Genomic DNA, 21,284 nt, shown 5'->3' on the forward strand with positions numbered 1-21,284 from the left:
TTCATGTCCGATTTTTGCTTACCACTTCATTCCTAGAACCTACCACATAACAGGCAATGAATAAATGTTGGCTGAATAAACTTTTGTTTTTATTATTACCACCATCATTATTATTGTTATTACTGTGTACCATTTAGGCTAAGAATGCAGCAGGGAAGATAAGGAAAAAACACTGCATGGCAAAACATGAAAAATAAACTTTACCCAGATGACTTCAATACTACAACCAACAATACAACTCTAAAATATTAAACAGCTGCCTAAAAACAATTGGAACTTGGAGTTTTTTTAACCCTTTCTACTTTCTTTTTTAGTTTATGATATATTAGCTCAGCAATTAACAACTATATGATTTCTATAACTATGGCCCTGCGTTTTGAAATATTTTATTGATAAGAACATGAAATTTTTAAAAATGGGGATCCTTGGGTTAGAGTCATAGCATGTGGAAAGCAGGATAGTCAGATGGCTTGTCAAATAGTTGAGGGCATTAACTATGAGCCTTAGGAGTGGTACAGCAGTAATATCTGATGAAAACTATATATTTAATATAAAATATCTTATAGAAAGAGATATTCAGTTTTAGGGTTAGTGCATATGGAAGAAATGTATAGGTAATTTAAATACTTTCTTCCTGTACCTCAAAGGATTATCTTGCATACCACAGAGGGCATATACCCCACCCTATATTGGAGAACACTGCTCCAATTAAATAACTACTTACTTGAAGTTTTAGCATGGGACCCATACATTCACGTATTCTTGAACAGGGAAGAGTCCTCCTCTCTCCTGGTCAAATCACCTTTTTTAACCAAACAAAAAGCTTGGGGAGGGACACCAATGAATTAGTGAGGAGGATGGGGATCGTTGCTTGCCTGCCTATCTACTTCCCTAACAAGACTCTTATATCCAACCAGAGTACTTCCGATTTCCCCCATACACTTCACACTTTCCCATCTTCATAACTTTGCTCAAATTGTTCCCCTCAGTCCGGAATATTCCTTCACTGCCACATACCTAAATCCTACACCTTTTTTAAGACCAAGTTTAAATGCTACCTCTACCAAGAAGGCTTTTATAACTGAACAAATCTAATTTCTCCTTTATCTATACTGTCTACAACAGTATGTACTTGTCTTATGTCATATTATTTTCTCCTCTATTATATTGTTAGGTCAATATCTTATCTCTCTTTCTAGGAGGTAAGTTCCTAGAATGTGAAAAATTCCTAGGTCCTGAGGTTATTTATTAAAATCTTGGCTTCTCAATTGCTCTAAACTGAAGATGGCTTTTACAATATGCCAAAATATGAAATTTGAATTAATCAAGATTTAAATGTTTTGTCTAATTGTCATTTAAAGATATTAACAATATCTTTATTACAAGAGTTCCAAATTAAAACACCTACCTTTCAGAAATTAATTCCTTCATGATAAAACTACTGTATCACTTTCACACCAGAGCAGTAACTTACTCTAAGGTACTCTTAGTGACCTACATTAATTCACTCTTTAAAATTAGAATTACTATTCTAATAGTATTCTCTAACAAAAGATATACTAAATTTCTATCATTTTTATAAAGAAATATATTCCTATTTTATAGATATAAAAAATACCTAGAAATAAAGCAAATATCAGAGCACTTCATAACTAAGTGGGTATCCAATTACTGTTATTAAAAGTCCAGTTAGGCCAGCCATGGTGGCTCACACCTGTAATCCCAGCACTTTGAGAGGCTGAGGCAGGAGATCACTTGAGACCAGGAATTCAGGACCAGCCTGGGCAACATAGTGAGACTGCAGCTCTATAAAAAATAAAAAAATTAACTGGGTGGAGTGGCGTGTGCCTGTAGTTCTAATTACTAGGGAAGCTAAGCCAGGAGGATTCCTTGAGCCCAGGGTTACAGTGAGCTGTAATTGCAGCACTGTACTCCAGCCTGGATGACAGAGCAAGACCCTGTCTTTAAACAACAACAAAAAAAAAGTCCAATTTAGTCCTTTACCTACTTTCCAATTTTGCCCAGGCCCTAATTATTTTACGTTTAGTGTTTTCTTTACCAGGAGCAAAAGAAATGCCTCTTAAGTTTCGATCTTTAATGGGACAGAGAGTATTTTTTATCCAAATGAGTATTTCTTAAATTTTTTTGTTTCTTTTTTTTTTGAGACAGAGTCTCGCTGTGTTGCCCAGGCTAGAATGAGTGCCATGGCGTCAGCCTAGCTCACAGCAACCTCAAACTCCAGGGCTTAAGCAATCCTCCTGCCTCAGCCTCCCGAGTAGCTTGGACTACAGGCATGCGCCACCATGCCCGGCTAATTTTTTCTATACATATTTTTAGTTGTCCAGATAATTTTTATTTCTATTTGTAGTAGAGGTGGGGTCTCACTCAGGCTGGTCTCGAACTCCTGACCTCAAGCGATCCACCCGCCTCGGCCTCCCAGAGTGCTAGGATTACAGGCGTGAGGCACCGCACCTGGCCATATTTCTTAAATTTTTTTTTTTTTTTGAGACAGAGTCTCACTGTGTTGCCCAGGCTAGAGTGAGTGCCGTGGCATCAGCCTAGCTCACAGCAACCTCAAACTCCTGGGCTTAAACGATCCTACTGCCTCAGCCTCCCGAGTAGCTGGGACTAAAGGCATGTGCCACCATGCGCGGCTAATTTTTTCTATATATATATTTTTGTTGGCCAGATAATTTCTTTCTATTTTTAGTAGAGACAGGGTCTCGCTCTTGCTGAGGCTGGTCTTGAACTCCTGACCTCGAGCAATCCACCCGCCTCAGCCTCCCAGAGTGCTAGGATTACAGGTGTGAGCCACCTGTATTTCTTAAATTTTTTAAAGATATTTTTTTCTACTCTTGTAAGTATTTATGTCAAAGAAGAAAGTAAAATTAAAAAGAGAGGACACACATTCCTGGACTTTTGAAAGCCATAAGATAAAATAAATAATGCATATATAATGTTAGAAATACACACATGATAAAGCAATACAACCCCAAAAATCACATATTTGTTTCTCATTCATTTTAATTATCTTTAAGCTACCTACTTTTTAAGCTTTCCCAACCAATACAATATAAAAAAACATCAATATTCTTTACTACTGATCCATTAGGATTTTTAGTGAAATGACTGCTAGCCAATAAATTCACATATGTATACCCCTAAGTCTCTTAAAGATTTTATATATTCCTTGCAGTACTCTCTTGAATTATCAGGTTAGGTGATAAGTCATTCTGGTGGCAGCTCATCTATTTATTCCACTCAGTTCAGGGTATTTCACAGTATGAAAGTGCTATGACCTAATAATCAAGTCTCATTCCAAAGTCCATCTCTTAACAATCTAATATAAGAGAAACAAGAAAAGGGCCATGAAAAGAGGTACACTCTGTTGATGGTTTCTTTTTGTTGTTGTTGTTCTGCATTCTTAATGTACAACAGGACTCCTCTGGCATATGAATGTAGGTGAAGACATAATTTGTAGAATAATAGGCACTAATATTACACGCTGCTTCAGTTCTGTCGTATTTCCAATCCATCAAATTGATTAATGCTATAATAACTCTACACAAACCTATCATTTGTGCACTAATGAAGTCAAACTCAGTTTATCCTTAGGCAACTAGATTCCAAAAGCTCATAGATGTCATCTCTTCAGCCTAGCAAGACTATTTAGACAGTGCTATATAAAAAGAGTAAGAAACATGTATAGTCTATCTCCAAATTTGGATGGCTTCCTGCCAAAGGTGTAAATGCAAATACTAATATAACAAAATGCTCCAAGAACATTTGGCAGCTCTTAAACATGAACAAGTTACTGCAAGACACAGAGAAAAAAAGGAAATAAATTTGCTAATTTGGTATAAATATTATACTGATGAGCTCAATGATATCAACATAGACACTACATTCAAATCCCTTCAAGTTTTAGGCAATTATAATGTGAAGGTTTCATATTAAATAAATTTCTAAGATGTTTAGACTTAAAATATGATGATATGGGAGTTTATCAAAACTGGAATTTTAAGGACTATGTATTAAATTCAACAGAAATTCAACCTGCGAACTATAGTACAAATCAAACTAACACTATATCCCAGATAATAATGAATCATGTTTCATAGGGAACATTTAATATTATATAGGATGTGTAAGTAGGAAGTGATTCTTCCCACAAAAAGAGTTTAAAACCATTCTCCCATCACCTCAACAGTCAAGAGATCAGAGTTTCAGGTTAGAAAGTGGCTCATGTCGGAAAATAGAGAAGCACGGTTCACAGACATTTCCATAAACCTAAATAAAAAACAGGCAGGCAGCACTGTGGTAAGGCTACTTAAAGAATGTGCTGCAAGCAAGTGTAGAGACAAAGATTAAAGGCTACCTTAGAGATTTAAAAAGGGCCCTGAGGCATGAAACAAATATTCTAGGACAAACTAGCAATGTATAAGACACAAACACAAAAGGATTCCCAGACTCTAGAAGGTTCTTCTAGAAGAAGGTTCAGACCAGAACTATTCCCTTGGCTATACGTTATCTTAAGTACTTAGGGAGAAGAAACTTGCAGACTGACATCAGAGCAATATCCTTTATTGTTTTTTGCATACAGGCTGAGTATCCTTTATCTGAAATGCGTAGAACCATTTCTGTGGTCCCAAGCACTTTGAATTTTGAATTTTTTTGGATTTTGGAATATTTTCTTACCAGTTAAATCTCCGTAATCAGAAAATCCAAAATCCAAAATGCTCCGATGAGCATTCCCTTCAAACACCATGTCAGCATTCAAAAAGTTTCAGATTTTGGAGCATTTCAGATTTCCGATTCTCAGATTAGGGATACTCAACCTGTATGAATACGTATAATAAATTACACATAATTCTCATTTCAGAAAGTAAATTTAGCCACATTCTACAAATTGGTTTTACCATTTACTCAATAAATATTCGTGGCATATAATGTGCTACACACTATTCTAAGCACCAAAAATACAATCAGAAAGAAAATCAAGTAACTTCCCTTAAGGCACTTATATTTTAGAGGTACGATGTGGCCTATCACCATTATTTGCTACCTTTATAACATTTCAAATTAAAAATTCTAACAAATACTGGAGTCTACCTCATTATGATAATATTATTTGGTATACCTATAAAAAGGTTTATTGGGCTACATACTATACAAGGACTAAGAAAAAATTATACACAACAGTGTATAATCTGAAAAATGCCAAATGAATGCCAATTTGCTGAACCATGGCAAGTAATTCAAATAATATCCCACAAATCACTCATCAATCTCTCCAACCACACATACATTCAGAACTGGTAAACAAAAGATTAAAATAACCAAAAGTGGGTCACATGAATGAATGATGCAGTAGAATTAATATCCAAGGCAGCTGGAAGCAGAAGATGGAAAGCAATACAGATTGAAAATGTAGGAAAACTAGTAGAGGGCAGAACTTCCCCTTCACAACCAAAGTTGGAGTCTAAATAAAACTACAGAATAATGAGAATCTATCTCCTCATCAAACAATAACTAGATTTCTATCTAGGCAGATGATGATGATGATGATTATGATAACAGCAATTAAGATTCCCAAGACTCACACACCTTATATCTAGAATGTATAAAGAACTCTTCCAACCTAATAATAAAATAACAATATAACCCAATTTCTTTAATTGGGCAAGGGATATGAATGGACATTTCTCCAAAGGAGATATACAAATGGCCAACAAGCACATGAAAAGATATTCAACCACATTAGTCATTAGGGAAATGCAAATAAAAACCACTTCACACCCACTAAGAAGACAATAATCAAGAAGACAGACAATAGCAAATGTTTAGAGAATGTAGAGAAATCAGAATTCTCAGATATTTTTGGTAGGACAATGTAAAGTTTGGCAATTTCTCAAAATGGTAAACACAAAATTACCACATGACCCAGCAATTCCACTCCTAGGTATCACCCAGGAGAAAAGAAAATATATATCCACACAAAGACCTATACATAAATGTTCAAAACAGCATTTTTCACAATAGTCAAAAAGTAGAAGCAACCCCAATGTTCATTAACTGTGAATGGACATACAAAATATAGTATTTCCATACAATGGAATACTGCTTGGCAATAAGGAAGACAAGTACTGACACATGGATACATGGATGAACCTCAAAAGTATTCTGCCCAAAGAAAAAAGCCAGTCACAAAAGAAAATATATTGTGTGATTCCATTTATATGACATGTGCAGAACAGGCAAATCTACACAGACGAAAAGTAGATCAGTGGTTGACTCAGGCTCGGGGTGGGAATGCGGCTTGACTGCAAATGGGCAAGGGGTTTCTTTTGGAAGTGATGGAAACCTACTATTAGATTGTGGTAATAGTCACACAACTATGTAAACATACTAAAAAAAAAATCACTGAATTGTACACTTAAAAGATATGTAAATGATACCTCAATAAAGCTGAAACAGAAAATTTTAAAAGATTTATTGTACTTACTGTACATGTAAGTGCTTAACATACATTAACAATCTCACAACAACTTTACAAGGTAGGCACTATTATTTTTATCCCTATTTTACATAAGAAAACCGAGACAGTGGTATAAGTAATTTACCCAAAGTCACAAGGCTAGTAAGTGACAACAGCCAGGATTTGAACCCAAGGAGTCTGGCTCTAGAGTCAATGAACACACAACTAACCTCTTGCAGAGCTCACAAATAAACATTCTTGGGTAATAATGATTGGAATTAAAGCAATTATAATCATCCTACAACAGCAGTTCTCAACCTTTAGTGTACAAGAATCATCTGAGAAACTTAGTAAAGTTGTGTATTTCATAAACTCAGAGATTCTGATACTATAGAGATGAGAACCAAGAATCTGCACTTGCAACAAGCACTCCCAGTAAATGTGAGGCACATGGTCTGTGAACACTACAAAAAAAGACTGTCCTCGAGACACAGATGGCAGTTGAGATAAGATTAAGTTCTTTTTATCTCTTTCATTCATTTGACTTAGGGAAGTAGTAGTAAGAATGTATATAGATTCATTTTCTTCAAGATTTTTGACCATCTTCTTATATTTAAGTATTTGTGGATATGACTTAAAGCCATGTTTTAAAACATACCTTAGTAACATGTTCTGAGTTTGTAATGTTCAAGAATAAGCCTTTAAGATTAATGAACTCAGGTCAGACTTATTTTGGAACCAAAGTGGTTATATGATAGTTTTTCCATTAGATTTAATCAATATGAAAATAAAAATAAGTTAGCAATTGTGAGGCTTGAGCATGAACCATCTAATTCTATCTACATGAAACTAGAGATCAATGCCAAAATTGTATTCAAGGATCAATTTCATAAAACTTCTGGAAGACAAGGGTCAGGAAAAATTCACAGCATCAACAAGCCAATAACTCAGGTTAAAGTAAATACAAATCAAATTTAAAACCTTTCATTCTTTCTTAGTAAGTATGCATTTCTCATGTTCTCAGATAGTTATGTTTAGACTTTGTCCCATTATTAAAATGATCCACCATAGCTGGGTGTAGTGGCATGCTTCTATACTCCCAGGAGGCTGAGGCAGGAGGATCCCTTGAGCCTAAGAGTTTGAGGCCAGGCTGGGCAACACAATGAGACCCCATCTAAAAAAAAATCCACCTTTTTTTACTAATTTCCAATAAAAAGCAGGTTAACTACATATGATTCTTATGAATTGATAGGTAAGAACCTTGTAGCTAGGACTCAAAATTTGAATTCTCTTTTTAAAAATGATAATCTGAAATTCAGAAAAGAGGAGGCACTGATACCATTCTGAGCTTTTCTCAGAAACAGAAATGAATATGAGATCAATGGCAGAACATACAAAAACAGCTGGTTAAGATTAAAAGTGCAATATCCGGCCAAAAAATAGAGGTAAGAAAACAGCCCTACACAACTATCAGACCTCAACAATGTTAACTTTCAAGGTGCAATAGTTTAGTGGTTCTTTAAATCTAATTCTAGAGATGGAAAACGGGTATCCCTCAAACTAAAGAGCAGCTCTCCCTAGTACTCTAAACCAAATACAATAATTATAACAACTGCACCTATTTTTTTAAGTATATAGTATGTGATTACTGTTCTAAGTATTATACTTTACATATAGTCACTATCTCACATCAAGCTAGGTAACCAAAAAACTCTCTATTCTTCCCTACTCCTCCCAACTAGCTATGAAACAAATGGTCCCCTACAAAGGATCTGATTTATTATCACACCTGCTGAAATCTTAGCAAAACTGCCAAGATTCTCCAAGAAGAAAAAAATAAATAAATAAGATGACACAGCCTTATCACTACAGAATTCCTTCATGAATAGGAGAACAGGGTAGGAAATCCTCAGATTCCCCCACAAAATATTAAAAGCATTTAAGTGAACAAATAGATTATTAAATGTACTAGGAACTATAATAAAAAGACAAAAATGAATATAAAAGTGACATTGCTCTCTAGGATCTAATTTTGCTGAGGGGGTGAGAAACAAGGAAGGGAGGTGAGAAGAGGAAGTGACTGAGATACACATAACTATTTACATCAAATGAATACATTAAGTGTAGGGAAAAAACATAGGTCTTGGAGTCAGACATTCCTGGGTTCCCCTCCCAATTCTATTAATACAACTTATGAGTGATCTCAGCCAAGTTGCTTAACCTCATCGTGCCTCAATTACCTCACTGTAGAAGAGGAAAATATTAACTCTCTTGTAAGGTTGTTTGAAGAATAAAATTAGATAAACTATGTAAATGTTTTTTACAGTCCCTAGCTCACAGAACACTTTCAATCAATAATTAATAACATACACATTAAACCAGAAGTGTGTATAAAGCCGTATAGGAATACTCTTGAATAACTAAATCTTTCCAAGGAAAAAAGGAAAGAATTCACAGGATGAAATCTGAATTGGTCCAAAAAATAATCAGAAGCATGCCAGAAAGAAGGTGAGGGGCAGGGAGAGGACTTTAGATGTTTACCAAAAACCTAACACCTCTAATTCAGTTTGAGGAAAAGTAGGTAAAATACTCAGCAAAGGCTTCCTGAACTAGCTGTCTCTGTGCAGATTTCTATCATAGGATATACCTTTATATTGAAATTATATGTTTCAATGGCTATGTCCAGCACAAGAATATAAGTTCATCAAAGGCAAGAATTGTGTTACTCGTTTTTGTACCCCTGGCAAAGCACCTAGCACAATTTACTCAACAGATAAATACATTCTACAGAAAAGACAAGCAGGTCTTTTGCTATCTAAAGTCTAAAAGACATCTAACAGCAAAAAACTACTATAACTGAAAATAAAACCATTGAACCAAATTAAGAAATGATAATATCTCAACAATGGATACTAAATTCAACAGTGGAAACTCAAGAATTCTCTTTCTCTCCAAATTGTTCAATCATTCCTAACCAGAGATACACAGCCAAATCATCTATGGAGTATTTGAAAAATAAAATGTGCCTTATTGCCCCCTTCAACCTTCCCATAATAAGTCTTCTTTGGTGAGAGAAAAAAAGAATGTGTGTGTATGCATACATGTTGGGGAAGGGGTGCAATGCAAGACAGGCATCGGTAATTTCAGGGAAATCCAGATAATTGACTGTAAAGTACAATACCACATTTTCACACCACTCTACCCACCCCCACCTCCCATCTACCCCCATGCTGTTTTAGAACCTCTCTTCAGTCATAAGTTGGCCCGGCTCTAATTAAAACAGGTTAGCAAAGCCCTCTGCACCACTAATATTATCTTGGTTACTGTGGCAGATTACATTTCTTAAAGATGGCCACAACAATATCTCTTGCCCACAAGGTCTTCTAGAACCATACCACTTCCCCATCAAGAGATGAAATCTAATCCCCCTTCCCTTGAATCTGGCAGGCCTGTAATTCTGTTCTGACCAAGAGAATATAGTGGAAGTGATGCTGCAAGACTTCCAAGGCTAGGTCATAAAAGGTGATGCAGCTTCTACCTTGTTAGCTTGGACACTTACCTTTGGAGAACTGAGTCACCATGTAAAAAGTCTGACTACCCTCGGGCCAGTAGGCTCTGAGGAAACCAAGCCACATGTAAGCATTCCAGAAGACAATCCCAGCTGAGGTCTTCACCAGAATCAACTGTCAGACATGTCTGTGAAGATGTTTCCAGCACTTAATTGCTGGATCCCCCTCAGTCTTTGAGCCTTTGCATCTGAGGACTCAGATACCCCGAGGTAGATAGAGACGAACTCTCTCTCCTGTGCCCTGTCTGAATTACTGACCCAGAGGATCCATGAACATAATAAAATGGCTGTTTTACGCTCCTAAATTTGGGGTGGTTGGTTACACTGCAATGGTAACAGTTAAGAATTTTAACGCTTACTATTCATTACATATTTATCATTAAAGATTAAACTAAATGTTGATTCATCTGAAGCCTCACAGAACTCCCTGTTCATCTAAATTAGTTATCAAACTGACTCCTGACCATATTATGTTCACAAATTCCACTTTACTGCTTCAGAAATAGCTGTTGAAATTTCCATTTTCTCTCTAGTCAGTTTCATTTTATTAATCCATTATCTTGAAACTTTATCTTCCTGATATCTCACTCTATCTTCAACTTGCTGACCATATCACCATGACTCCCTGGCCTTTAGTCCTCAGAATTTGGTACTCCATGACTATAATGGCTTACATTCATCATTAAAAACTGATCTGAATGGCAGTTGTTATATTATTAAGAGATTAAGGGAAAAACAGGAGAATCCAAGAGAAAAACAATGATGACTCTAGCTAAACTCAAATCTTATTATATCTTTTCATAAAAGGCAAACCAATATAGTCATCTACTTATGATACAAAGATAATCCAAAACAGTAAATAATGAAAACATACTTTATATTTGCCTTTAATCTGCACTCTTTGATTTCTAAACATTTAAAGTAGAAATTATTTTACATTCTCCAAATAGCCACTCAATTATAGTAAGATACTAAGTGAAAAGTATCATACTATCAGTACAAATACATGGTAAAAGGGAGCAATCTGGGGAGAAAATACATCAAGAATAATTCACAATGTCATCTGAAGAACAAATGTCAATCACCACTGAAATAGTTAATAATATGTAACTAGTTCTTGTCCACTAGCCAAATTAGAATCTTAAATTGATGAACAGTAATAGTAAAAATAACAATAATGTCTAATGAAAAAATAGACAGCAACTTTTATTTTTCATTATTTCTGACAAATTTTTTTTAATTTATAAAATGAGAAAGTTAGAAACATTACTTATAATTCATGATGCCAAAACAACCAACATAAAGCCTAATAATCAAAAGAAAAGGAGGTCAACAAAAGGCTAACTCATTAAAGAATCTGCTGCCAATATTACTTTACAGAAATAAATACTGGAGTAATGTTTGGCCTCCTCATGTTAAACATATGACACAATTTATTTGTATAAAGTTCTACTTAGTGGTCTAGGTTGACCAGATTATGAAATCTAACATGTGGGGGGAAACTCCATTATAATACCTAAGGATACGGTATCCACTGGGATAAATATACATATCAAAAGTCTTTTTGGCAGGTTAAATTATAAAGAAACTTCTTTGGCTTATACAAATTCTTAGAGATAAAAATATATAATCAGCACAAAAACACAGCTAAGTGTATAAACACAATGAAATGCATTTTATGGTTTCTATTTTGCTAACATAGTTACAGTTAATGGGAATTGTCATGACAAAATGATTGTTTTTATGAAAAGAACCTTCTTTATTACAACCCAATCAAATTTCATTTTTATTACTGATGTAAAAAAGTTCAAAACCATGATTCATTTATAGAGCGTACAAAAATAAGAAAAGTGTTCAAGAATAGAAGAGAGGATCATTTACAAAGCAATAAAAAATTAAAACATGCATTTCTCTTACTGGCAAGGCATATACTTCTGTCTTTGAACAAAAAATGAGAAGACTGAGTTTTCAATGTCTCATCTCTATTTGATGTATTTAGTCTATCCAATAACCACTTATCAAGAAATTTCAAAAATGTTTGAAAAATGTTAAGAAGTTTGATGATGTTTTCTGTCAATTTTCAAATATTGAATGCTTGAGCTAACATTCAAAAGTCTTCACAGAAATAAGACTGACAAATTTTATGAGGCACCCATGACCAGAGTCTTTTAAGTTAAAAACTAAAAATCATGTAATTTCAGAGTGTGAAATGTTAATAAAGCACTTAAGGAAATTAAAACTCACATTATAGCTTAACTATGGACTACTTCAAGATCAGAAAACAAGCCTTTCATGGGATCTTCACATCATATCAAAGTTTTCAAAAGTCAATAAAACATTGCCTCTAAGAATTTAGTTTCCAACCTATTCATGAATACACTATGATAAAATGATAGGACACACTGCTGTCAATAAACTACACTTTATCTCCAATCTGAAGTATAACCCATTTTGTCTCTGTTTAGAATCTTGCTTCACTATCTGCACTTTTACCCTTTGATATCAACTTCACATCTACCAAGGTGATAAGCACCACTATATAAGACTATTCATATGACTAGTATGAATGAAAAATCATTCTCTGAAATGTGATGGCCAGTTCAACAACTTCTCAATAATTCCTCAGTGCCTTCCTCAATACTGGAGAATCCTCAGAATACTAAGTAAAAATAACAAAATATTTTAATTCTCAAGAGCAAAAAAATTTAATGCATTATATTTCTTCAATTATCTGTTACAATTATCATCATCAACCATTCTGATATGCAGATGTAAGAGTCTTTACTACCATTCATTCTGAGCAACAGCATCACTTCTCTTTCACAAAAGCCTTTCTTAACCTATATTTTCCACTTCTTTCAGCCTCTAAAACACTTCTGAATGCTTGTAAAGTCCAGATTCCCCCATACTCATGTGAGGAGAGACAGAATGGAAAACACATTACTACTGATATAAAAATAATTTTTTTAAAACATGCCTGTTTTGATCACATTTATTTTCAAGATGCTTACATATAGGTTCCATGGAACCTTGAAAAATTTCTTTCCTAGTTCATGCTATAAATTAATGCTACTGCTAAAACTAAGTTATTAATAAATTTAAATAATTAAGTACCCAAATGTCCACAATGAGAGAAATGAAATATTCCAAGTATTCTTTTTTTATCCTTTATATATAGTTTACTGAGCTTCTAAATAAAGAACAGAACAGATACTGTCCTTATTTCAAAAGATTAATAAATTACAGTATGATAAAATTAACCAATGTGCTTAAAAATGGCAAAGCAATGGTGAAGTAATAATTCAGAAATGATATGAGAGTAAATAAACATAAGAACACTTTGGGCCTTTTCTGCTGTCCAAAATGGTAATAGGTTACCAGATCTTGAAAGCTAACATTCTCAAAGGACCCCTTCCTATGAGGTGAAAGGCTCTTGGGCAATAAAAGTAATAATAGAAAGAACCATGTATTTAGCATTTATTATGTACTACCCTATACTAGATGCTTAATATACATTATAAAATACATTATCCACCTTTTACAAATGAGGAAACTGAGGACCAGAAAGGCCCAAGCAAGATCATAGAACAAGAAGTAGAGTTGAGCTTAGAACTCAGTTCTATCTTACTCCAGTGACCTTGTTCCTAACCTTTATACTCTGTTACCTGAGTTTCAATTTCCTTATCTACAAAACAAGAATAACACATAACAAGACCAAATTGTTAATATTAACAATTACGTATATAAATCATTTTGCACAGTAGCTCAAAAATGGAAGCTTACTCTTATTATCAGTAACCAGCTATGGCAATGTCTAATTAACAGGTCTCCAGTATGACCTATACCAAGATTCAATTTTATAATGAAGATAAACATTGCTGAACATATCAAATATATAATCTTGAATTTCCTGGAACAATTTGTTATTCTAGGATACATTACTAAGAGTAATTTTAATAATTACAGTAACTTTATATTTTGTATTATTGAATTAAATTATGTATTCTACTTATAAATAACTTTTGAAAGCTTTACCAAAATTGCATCTGCACACAGGAAGTATGAGGCAAAACCAAGAAGAGAAAAACTAATAGGTAAACAGCTAAAAATAATATTTATGAACATTTATCAAGTACTTACTACATGCCAGACACAATGTCAAACATTTTACATACTTCCTCATCCTATCTTTAAAATAACATATATTATTATCTTCACTATTTTACAAATGAGAAACCTGAGGCTTTAAAAAGGCAGGTAATCTGTACAGGTTCACACAGCTAGCAGGTACCTGAATAAGAACCCAAGTCAGACTCTCACTCCAAAATCCACAGAAAGTATAAAATCAAAGTGAAGGATGCAACACACTGTAGCAGATTTTTGCACCTCTCTCCCTTCTTTTGTGTATCTGGTGGTACTGTGCAGTCCTTAAGCCTGAAGCCATTCCCAGCACAGGGCAAGTGAGTCGGGCCTGTCCACTATAGTATTCTGCCCTTTTGGCTACAGCGACTGCTCCAAATGTGGTCATATAACCAGAATAGGGTTACTCAATTGTCCCCTACAATATATTTATGCCCAATTGATTAAAAAAAATTGAAAAAACAGAAATTCAAGTAATGTATTGAAAAATTTTGCCATTAAAAAAAGTGAAATTTAAATACACAGGTTGTTATAAAAGATTCTGAAAACAATTCAATATCCAAGACTATTTTTATCCTCCTTTTAAAATTCTAAATAGAGCATATCATCATCTATCCAAGCTATTTATTCAAAAACATAACCCACCATTCCTTTCCATATTATTGAGTTAAAAGAATAATTCAAAATCCTCTTCCACTTTCAAAAATTTATCTTGAGAAATTACTGGATACACAAGTATGTATATACTGTTTATAAAATACAAAAATCATATACCTGTGATGACTTTGGGACACATCAACTTAGCTAGACTGAACTATACTTGCCAAAATTCCCTTTCTACTAGGTCTCTAGTTAAAGTGGGCTACAAGGTATACTTTCTGGCATGTGTTGGGAAGACAGAAGAGAGGCAACAGGTATTTTGTAGCATACAAACACCTTCTCCCAGGGATTCTAAAACTAATCTAGGTGCTGCTGTGAAGGGATTTTGCCGATATAACTAAAGTCCCTACTTAGTTAACTTTACATTAATCAAAAGAGAGATTATCCTGAGTGGCCTGATTTCATCGGGTGAAAGTCCTTTAAAAGAAGGTGTAAGTCCTCCCTAAGATCAGACACTCCAAGCAGTACCAGGTCCTGCAGTTGTTCTTTCTCCTCAATCTAACCTCCTGCCTGCTTGTCTGACTGCCTTCCTTATGCACTTTGCACTTACTTAGCCAGCCCCCATAGTAACAGCGTAAACCAATTCCTTATGCGCACGTGTGTGTGTGTGTGTGTGTGTGTGTGTGAATAGGGAAAGAGAGATCCTATTGTTTCTGCTTCTGTAGTTGAACTAACCAATACAACTTCCTACGTACCCATCAGCGTAAGACTACATAAGTAAACTATGGTTTCTTCATCACTATGAAATACTATATAACTACTTAAAAATGATGATGTATATATAATTCCATTATCAGACATGAAAAAAGATCCCAATAGGTTATATGACAACAGGTTACAAAGAATGTATGCATAGTATATATTATGTTAATTTTTTTAATTCAGAGAAAAAGAATGAGATAGCCTTGCTCACCAAGTTTTAATGAAGAGGATGAGATTTAAAAGTTTCAATCCGGGTGGTGTGATTTCAGGTGATCTTTATTTTACACTTCTCTGGATTGTTTTCATTTCCCATAATGGCCATATATCATTATCATTGTTATCAGGAAAAACCACAATAAACTTTTCTCATTTGAAAGGAGAAAAAATGTCAGGTAGACTTACTTTAAATGGTTAAAATGGTGCCCAGAGTCTTAAAGGACGAATAGGAGTTATCTAAGCAAAGTAGAAATTTCGGGCAAAGGGACTTACGTGCCAAGGATAGACACTACAAATACTTTAGAAAGGCTATTGCTCAAGGAAAGAATTGGCAAGACAAGAGGTTAGAGAAAGAGAGCTGGACTAAGGAGGGTCTTCTATGCCTCACTACACCCTACTGACAATGGGAAACCAAAGAAGGTTTTAAAACAAGAGGAGTCGCATCAACATTTTAAGAAAATAAAAACAAAACAAAACAAAACCACTGAGGCTTGCAGTGTAGAGACTCCATTGGAAGGTAGGCCAGACTGGAAGCAGAAAAACCAATTCAGAAACTACTGCAGTAATCCAAGCAAAAAATGACAAAGCCTTGAATTAAGATAACAGCAGTAGAGATGGACAGAATAAGTCATATTAAGGAGAAAGAACTGAGAAAACTTGGTGGCAGATACTGGTAGTGAAAAGACAGAAGTGGTTCACTTAAACTGAGAAATTCAGAGCAGTCTTTCAAAAAGATGTTCTTGTGAATAAGTCTCTCAAAGAAGGCAACTCTAGAATACCATATATAGACAGATGCCAGATGTCTTTAAATGTTTTCAAAGAAATATCAGTGTGTTAGCTCATGTCCACAGAAAGGAAGGATAAAAGCAAAACGTTAAATATATTAAAAATTAGAGTTGTCAAATTACAAAAACACACTCATAATTACTTAGTAAGTTATAATAGGACTATGTAGATATATATATCTCTAACCTCTTGAGGTTGACCTCTTCCAAGAAAACCATATTACTACCAAAAACAGAATATTGTGCATAGTTGTTGAATTTGAGTCACACTTATAAGTCACATACAAGTCAAACAGGGTTTCACACAAATTATTATTTTAGCCCCTGCTATAGTTTGAATGTTCCCTACAAAACTCATGTTGAAATTTCATTGCCATTGTGCCAGTATCATGACGGGGGACTGGTTTGAGGCCAAGAGGGCTCCACCTTCATGAATGCATTACTGTTGTTATCTCAAGAGTAAGTTGGTAAAAAAGCCAGTTTGGCCCTCTCCGTCTCTGGCTCTCACCCTCGCTTGCCCTGCAGCCTTCTGCCACGGGATAATGCAGTACAAAGGCCCTCCCAGATGCCAGCACCTTGATATTGGACTTCTCAGCCTCCAGAACTGTGAGAAATAAATTTATTTTCTTAATAAATTATCCAGTTTGTGGTATTCTGTTATAGTAACACAAAACAGATTACTATAGCCTGCTTTTTTTGCTTCTGAACAAAATATAATCTTTTAAATTTTTAAAATTACAACTGTTTAAATTACAGAAGTAAAATATGCTCACTATAATAATTCAAACAATTCAGATACATAGTTCCTCTTCCCTCCACCAACACCCTATCTTTAGTATCCTGAAATTACTAGTTAAAATTAGTTGAATATTCTTCTAAAAGTTTTTCTTTGCATATGTAAACATATAAATGCTTATACAGAATTTATTTAATGAGTTCACATAAGATACATATTATTCTATAACTTTTTACTTAATATAATCAGTTTTCAAGTCAATATATTTAACATGTGTACCTCTTCATTTTTAGTATCTGTAAAAATGTTAGTATACCATAATCTTTTTACAAATTTTTTTCTTTGACAAATAATTGTGTACATTTATGAGGAACAATGTTAACGTTTTGATATATGTATATATTATAGAAAGATTAAATCTAGCTAATTAACATACCCATCACCTCACTAAGTTATCATTTTTTTGTGGCGAGAATGTTAAAAATCTACTCCTTTAGCAATTTTGAAATATATAATACATTATTATTAACTGTGGTCACCATGCAGTGCAAGAGATCACTAAAACTTATTCCTCCAGTCTAACTGAAACTTTGTTCCCTTTGATTAATATCTCCCCTTTCACCATCCCTCCTCTTCTCCCTGCACACTCCACCCCCTCGTCAGCCTCTGGTCACCACCTTTCTACTGTTTCTATGAGATGAACTTTCTTAGATTCCAAGTGTAAGTGAAATCACACAGTATTTGTCCTTCTGTGCCTTGTTTATTTCACCTAGCATAATGTCATCCAGGCCCATCAATGTTGTCATGAAAAACAAAATTTCCTCCTTTTGTTAAGGCTGTATAGTATTCCACTGTGTATATATACACCACATTTTCCTTATCCATTCATCTGTCATTGGATACTTAAGTTGCTTCCATATCTCAGCTATTGTGAATAGTGTTACAATGAACATGGGAATGCAGATATCACTTCAACACACTGACTTCAATTCCTTGTATATACCCAAAAGTGGGATTTCTAGATTGCTATACCATAATTTGATATACATTTAGGACATTTCTAGTTTTTTGCTACTACAAATAATGTCACAATTAATAGCACTGTAAATTTCTTTAAGTACTGATCCTTATATATCAGATAAATCCCCACAGAATTTCTGGGTCAAAGGATGGCATTTTAATCAATATTGTTATATTAAGTTCCTAAAAAGTAACATACCTTACAGACTCACCAGTAGTTTGTGAGTATAACTGTTTTCTTCAGGTCCTTGTTAGTACTAGAAATTATCATATTCATTTCTGCTCACATTGGTAGTGATGGAGAGCACCTTTTCACCTGTTCGTTGTCATTTGCATTTACCCTTTCATGAATTAACTATTCAATCCTTTGCCCTTGATTCTGTTGGGTTGTCTTTTCCTTATTAATTTGTAGAAACTTATTTATGGTGTTTTTTATCATATAAAGCTTTTAAATTTTTTTCTACAATCAAATTTGCCAATTTTCTCTTATGGATTATGAATTCTGTGTCTTGCTTAGGCCTCTTCTGCTATCCAAGATTATTCAAATAATCTATGTTTTCTCCTAATTACTTCATTACAATTTGAGTATTGTTATTTTACATTTAGATCTTTAATCCATATTGAATTTATAATACTCAGGTGGTGTTATGACTTAGGAGTTGCTCTAACACGATTTTCTATTGAATTACCCATCTTTACATGCTTCCTCCTAGAGTAACAGATCACTACCAATAGCTAAGACAGAAGAGACAAAATGCCTAGAAATTCTTCAACTTCACTAATTGAGACAATATTCCAAATTTATCAAAAGTCAATTAAAAGACATCATTTTCTTTTTAAAAGAAATCACACATTAGGACACATGCATACAGTATACCAATATCAGCATACACTGAAATTATTTTTTAACAGAGTAGTAATCTAAGTTAAATCTTTGATTTAACTATACAATCCTGATTGTTTTCAACATAAATGGCAAAAATAGAAATACTAATGCTTGAAATCTCAAGATTATTCATTGATTCAGGTCACAAATATTTATTGTGCACCAACTGACAGGTGCTCAAGATACAATGGGGAATAAAACAAACATAATCCCTACAGCTTGCAATCTTGTGGGAGTTTCTCTCATTCCTAGGGAGCAATGTATTTAAGTGGAAAAGGAAAAAAGAAATGTATGTTCACACAAATATAATGCAGTGAAAAACATTCTGGCAAATTTTATGATACATTCTATACTTCTCATTTCCAAAATATTACCTTCTTATTTCAAATGCACCTATTTATCCTGGTGACTGTCTCATTTCTGTACTCATGTTGAAAACACTGCTAGGGAGTTATGATTAACTCTGTCAATCCACGCCTGGAAGTATCTATGCTTAGTCTCCTCATTTTTGCAAAAATATTTAATTTCTTTCATTACAGTAAATAAGAACCTTAATAAGTGAAACTATAAATCTATTTACATCAGCCATGTTCAGTCCGTAAAATCAAAAGTATTTCTTTAAAGTACATGTAGTTTTAAAATATTTCAATGAATCCTAGAGAGTTTGCAAATGGCAGTATTGTGTCACTTGGAAAGGAAGCAAGAACTTTGGTGGTCCCTCAACAACAAGTTACAACTCATTAGTGACAGTCACCTTAAACTTGAGATACCAGCACCAAGAGACTGCTCCCACTCTTAGACTGAAGCCTTCAAATGCCTGGTCCCTGTGGCCACGCCCCCCACCTCAATCCCAACCTACGGCCACTCACACACTCCTGAACCATCTCCAAGGGGGAGCTGGAGCAAGCCCCGCCCAGGGGGAGCAAACTGGAATCCTGCTCCAGCGGGATGACCTTGGCCAAGTGTCTCCTCAGTTTTCCCACCCGGGAGACGAGGATAGTACGCTATCCAGCCTGGGTTCAGCATCTGAAGACGCAAGGCTGACGGAAAGCTTCAGCCCCATATCCCACGATGCTCCCCATACCCCACGATGCTCCCCACTACCGCCCCACTCCGCCCCCGTCTCCGTCCGCCGCCCGTGGCCACGCGCGCTACCTGCAATCTGGGAGACGAAAGCTTCCGCCACTAGAGACATGTCGGCTGGGCGGCCCCGCGCCCGGGTGCCTGCCCCACGCAGCCCTCAGCGTCCTTCTCCGCAAACCCGGCGGCTCCCGACAGCTAACGAGCCTACCTTGCCTGAGGCTCGGACTCGCAAAGCCCACCCCGGCAGCAGCGAGGCCCCCAAGGTTACCGCCAGCTCCAGCCAGGAACTTCCGGCGCAGCTGACAGCGGCGCGAGAGCGCTTCCGCTGGCCCCGCCCCCTCGCCCTATTGGCGCGCGGGGCCCCACCACTCCGAGGCTCCGCAAGGTCGCGCGAGTGAAGGGGCGGGGACTGTCAACCGGCCTAGTGGACGGGCGGGGGAACCCGGAGGTTTTAGTGTCCCTTATGTCAGCCAGAATTTTGTAAGCAAGTAACAATTTCAAGCATCCACTAGCTACTAGACACTTTAAAAATATATATCCATATGCAGAAGAATAAAACTAGACCCTTATCTCTCTCCATATACAAAAATCAAATCAAAATAGATTAAAGATTTAAATCTAAGATCTGAAACTAGTAAAAGAAAACATATACCTAAAGGAGAGGAAATCAGTATATTGAAAAGATGATCTGCACTCCCTTGTTTATTGCAGCAGTATTCACAACAGCCATTTAGAATCAACCTGTGTCCCTCAATAGGTGAACGGATAAAGAAATTGTGGTACACATACACAATGGCATGTTATATAGCTACAAAAAAGAATGGAATCCTGCCATTTGCAACAACATGGATGGAACTACAAAATTTATGTTAAGTGAAATAAGCCAAGCACAGAAAGACAAATCTTGCATATTCTCACTCATATGTGGAAGGTAAATATTAAAAACAATTGATCTCATGGAGACAGAGAATAGAATGATGTTTACTGGAGGCTGGGAAGGGTAGTAGTAA

At 35.3% G+C, this 21,284-nt stretch overlaps 1 protein-coding gene across 2 annotated transcripts in view; it reads right to left on the reverse strand.

The window, feature by feature from the left end:
* The window catches only part of MTX2 (metaxin 2), a 59,983-nt gene extending 39,392 nt beyond the window's left edge, over positions 1-20,591 (reverse strand). Inside the window, exon 1 of one of the 2 annotated variants that reach the window (XM_045558782.1) lies at positions 20,347-20,591. In XM_045558782.1, coding sequence (XP_045414738.1) covers positions 20,347-20,386 — 40 coding nt within the window. In that variant the 5' untranslated portion in view covers positions 20,387-20,591. The remainder of the gene's footprint in view (positions 1-20,346) is intronic. The other variant, XM_045558783.1, reaches the window with a different exon arrangement.
* Between the last annotated feature and the right edge of the window lie 693 nt (positions 20,592-21,284).

Source organism: Lemur catta, chromosome 8, assembly GCF_020740605.2.
Source record: "Lemur catta isolate mLemCat1 chromosome 8, mLemCat1.pri, whole genome shotgun sequence".
NCBI lineage: Eukaryota > Metazoa > Chordata > Mammalia > Primates > Lemuridae > Lemur > Lemur catta.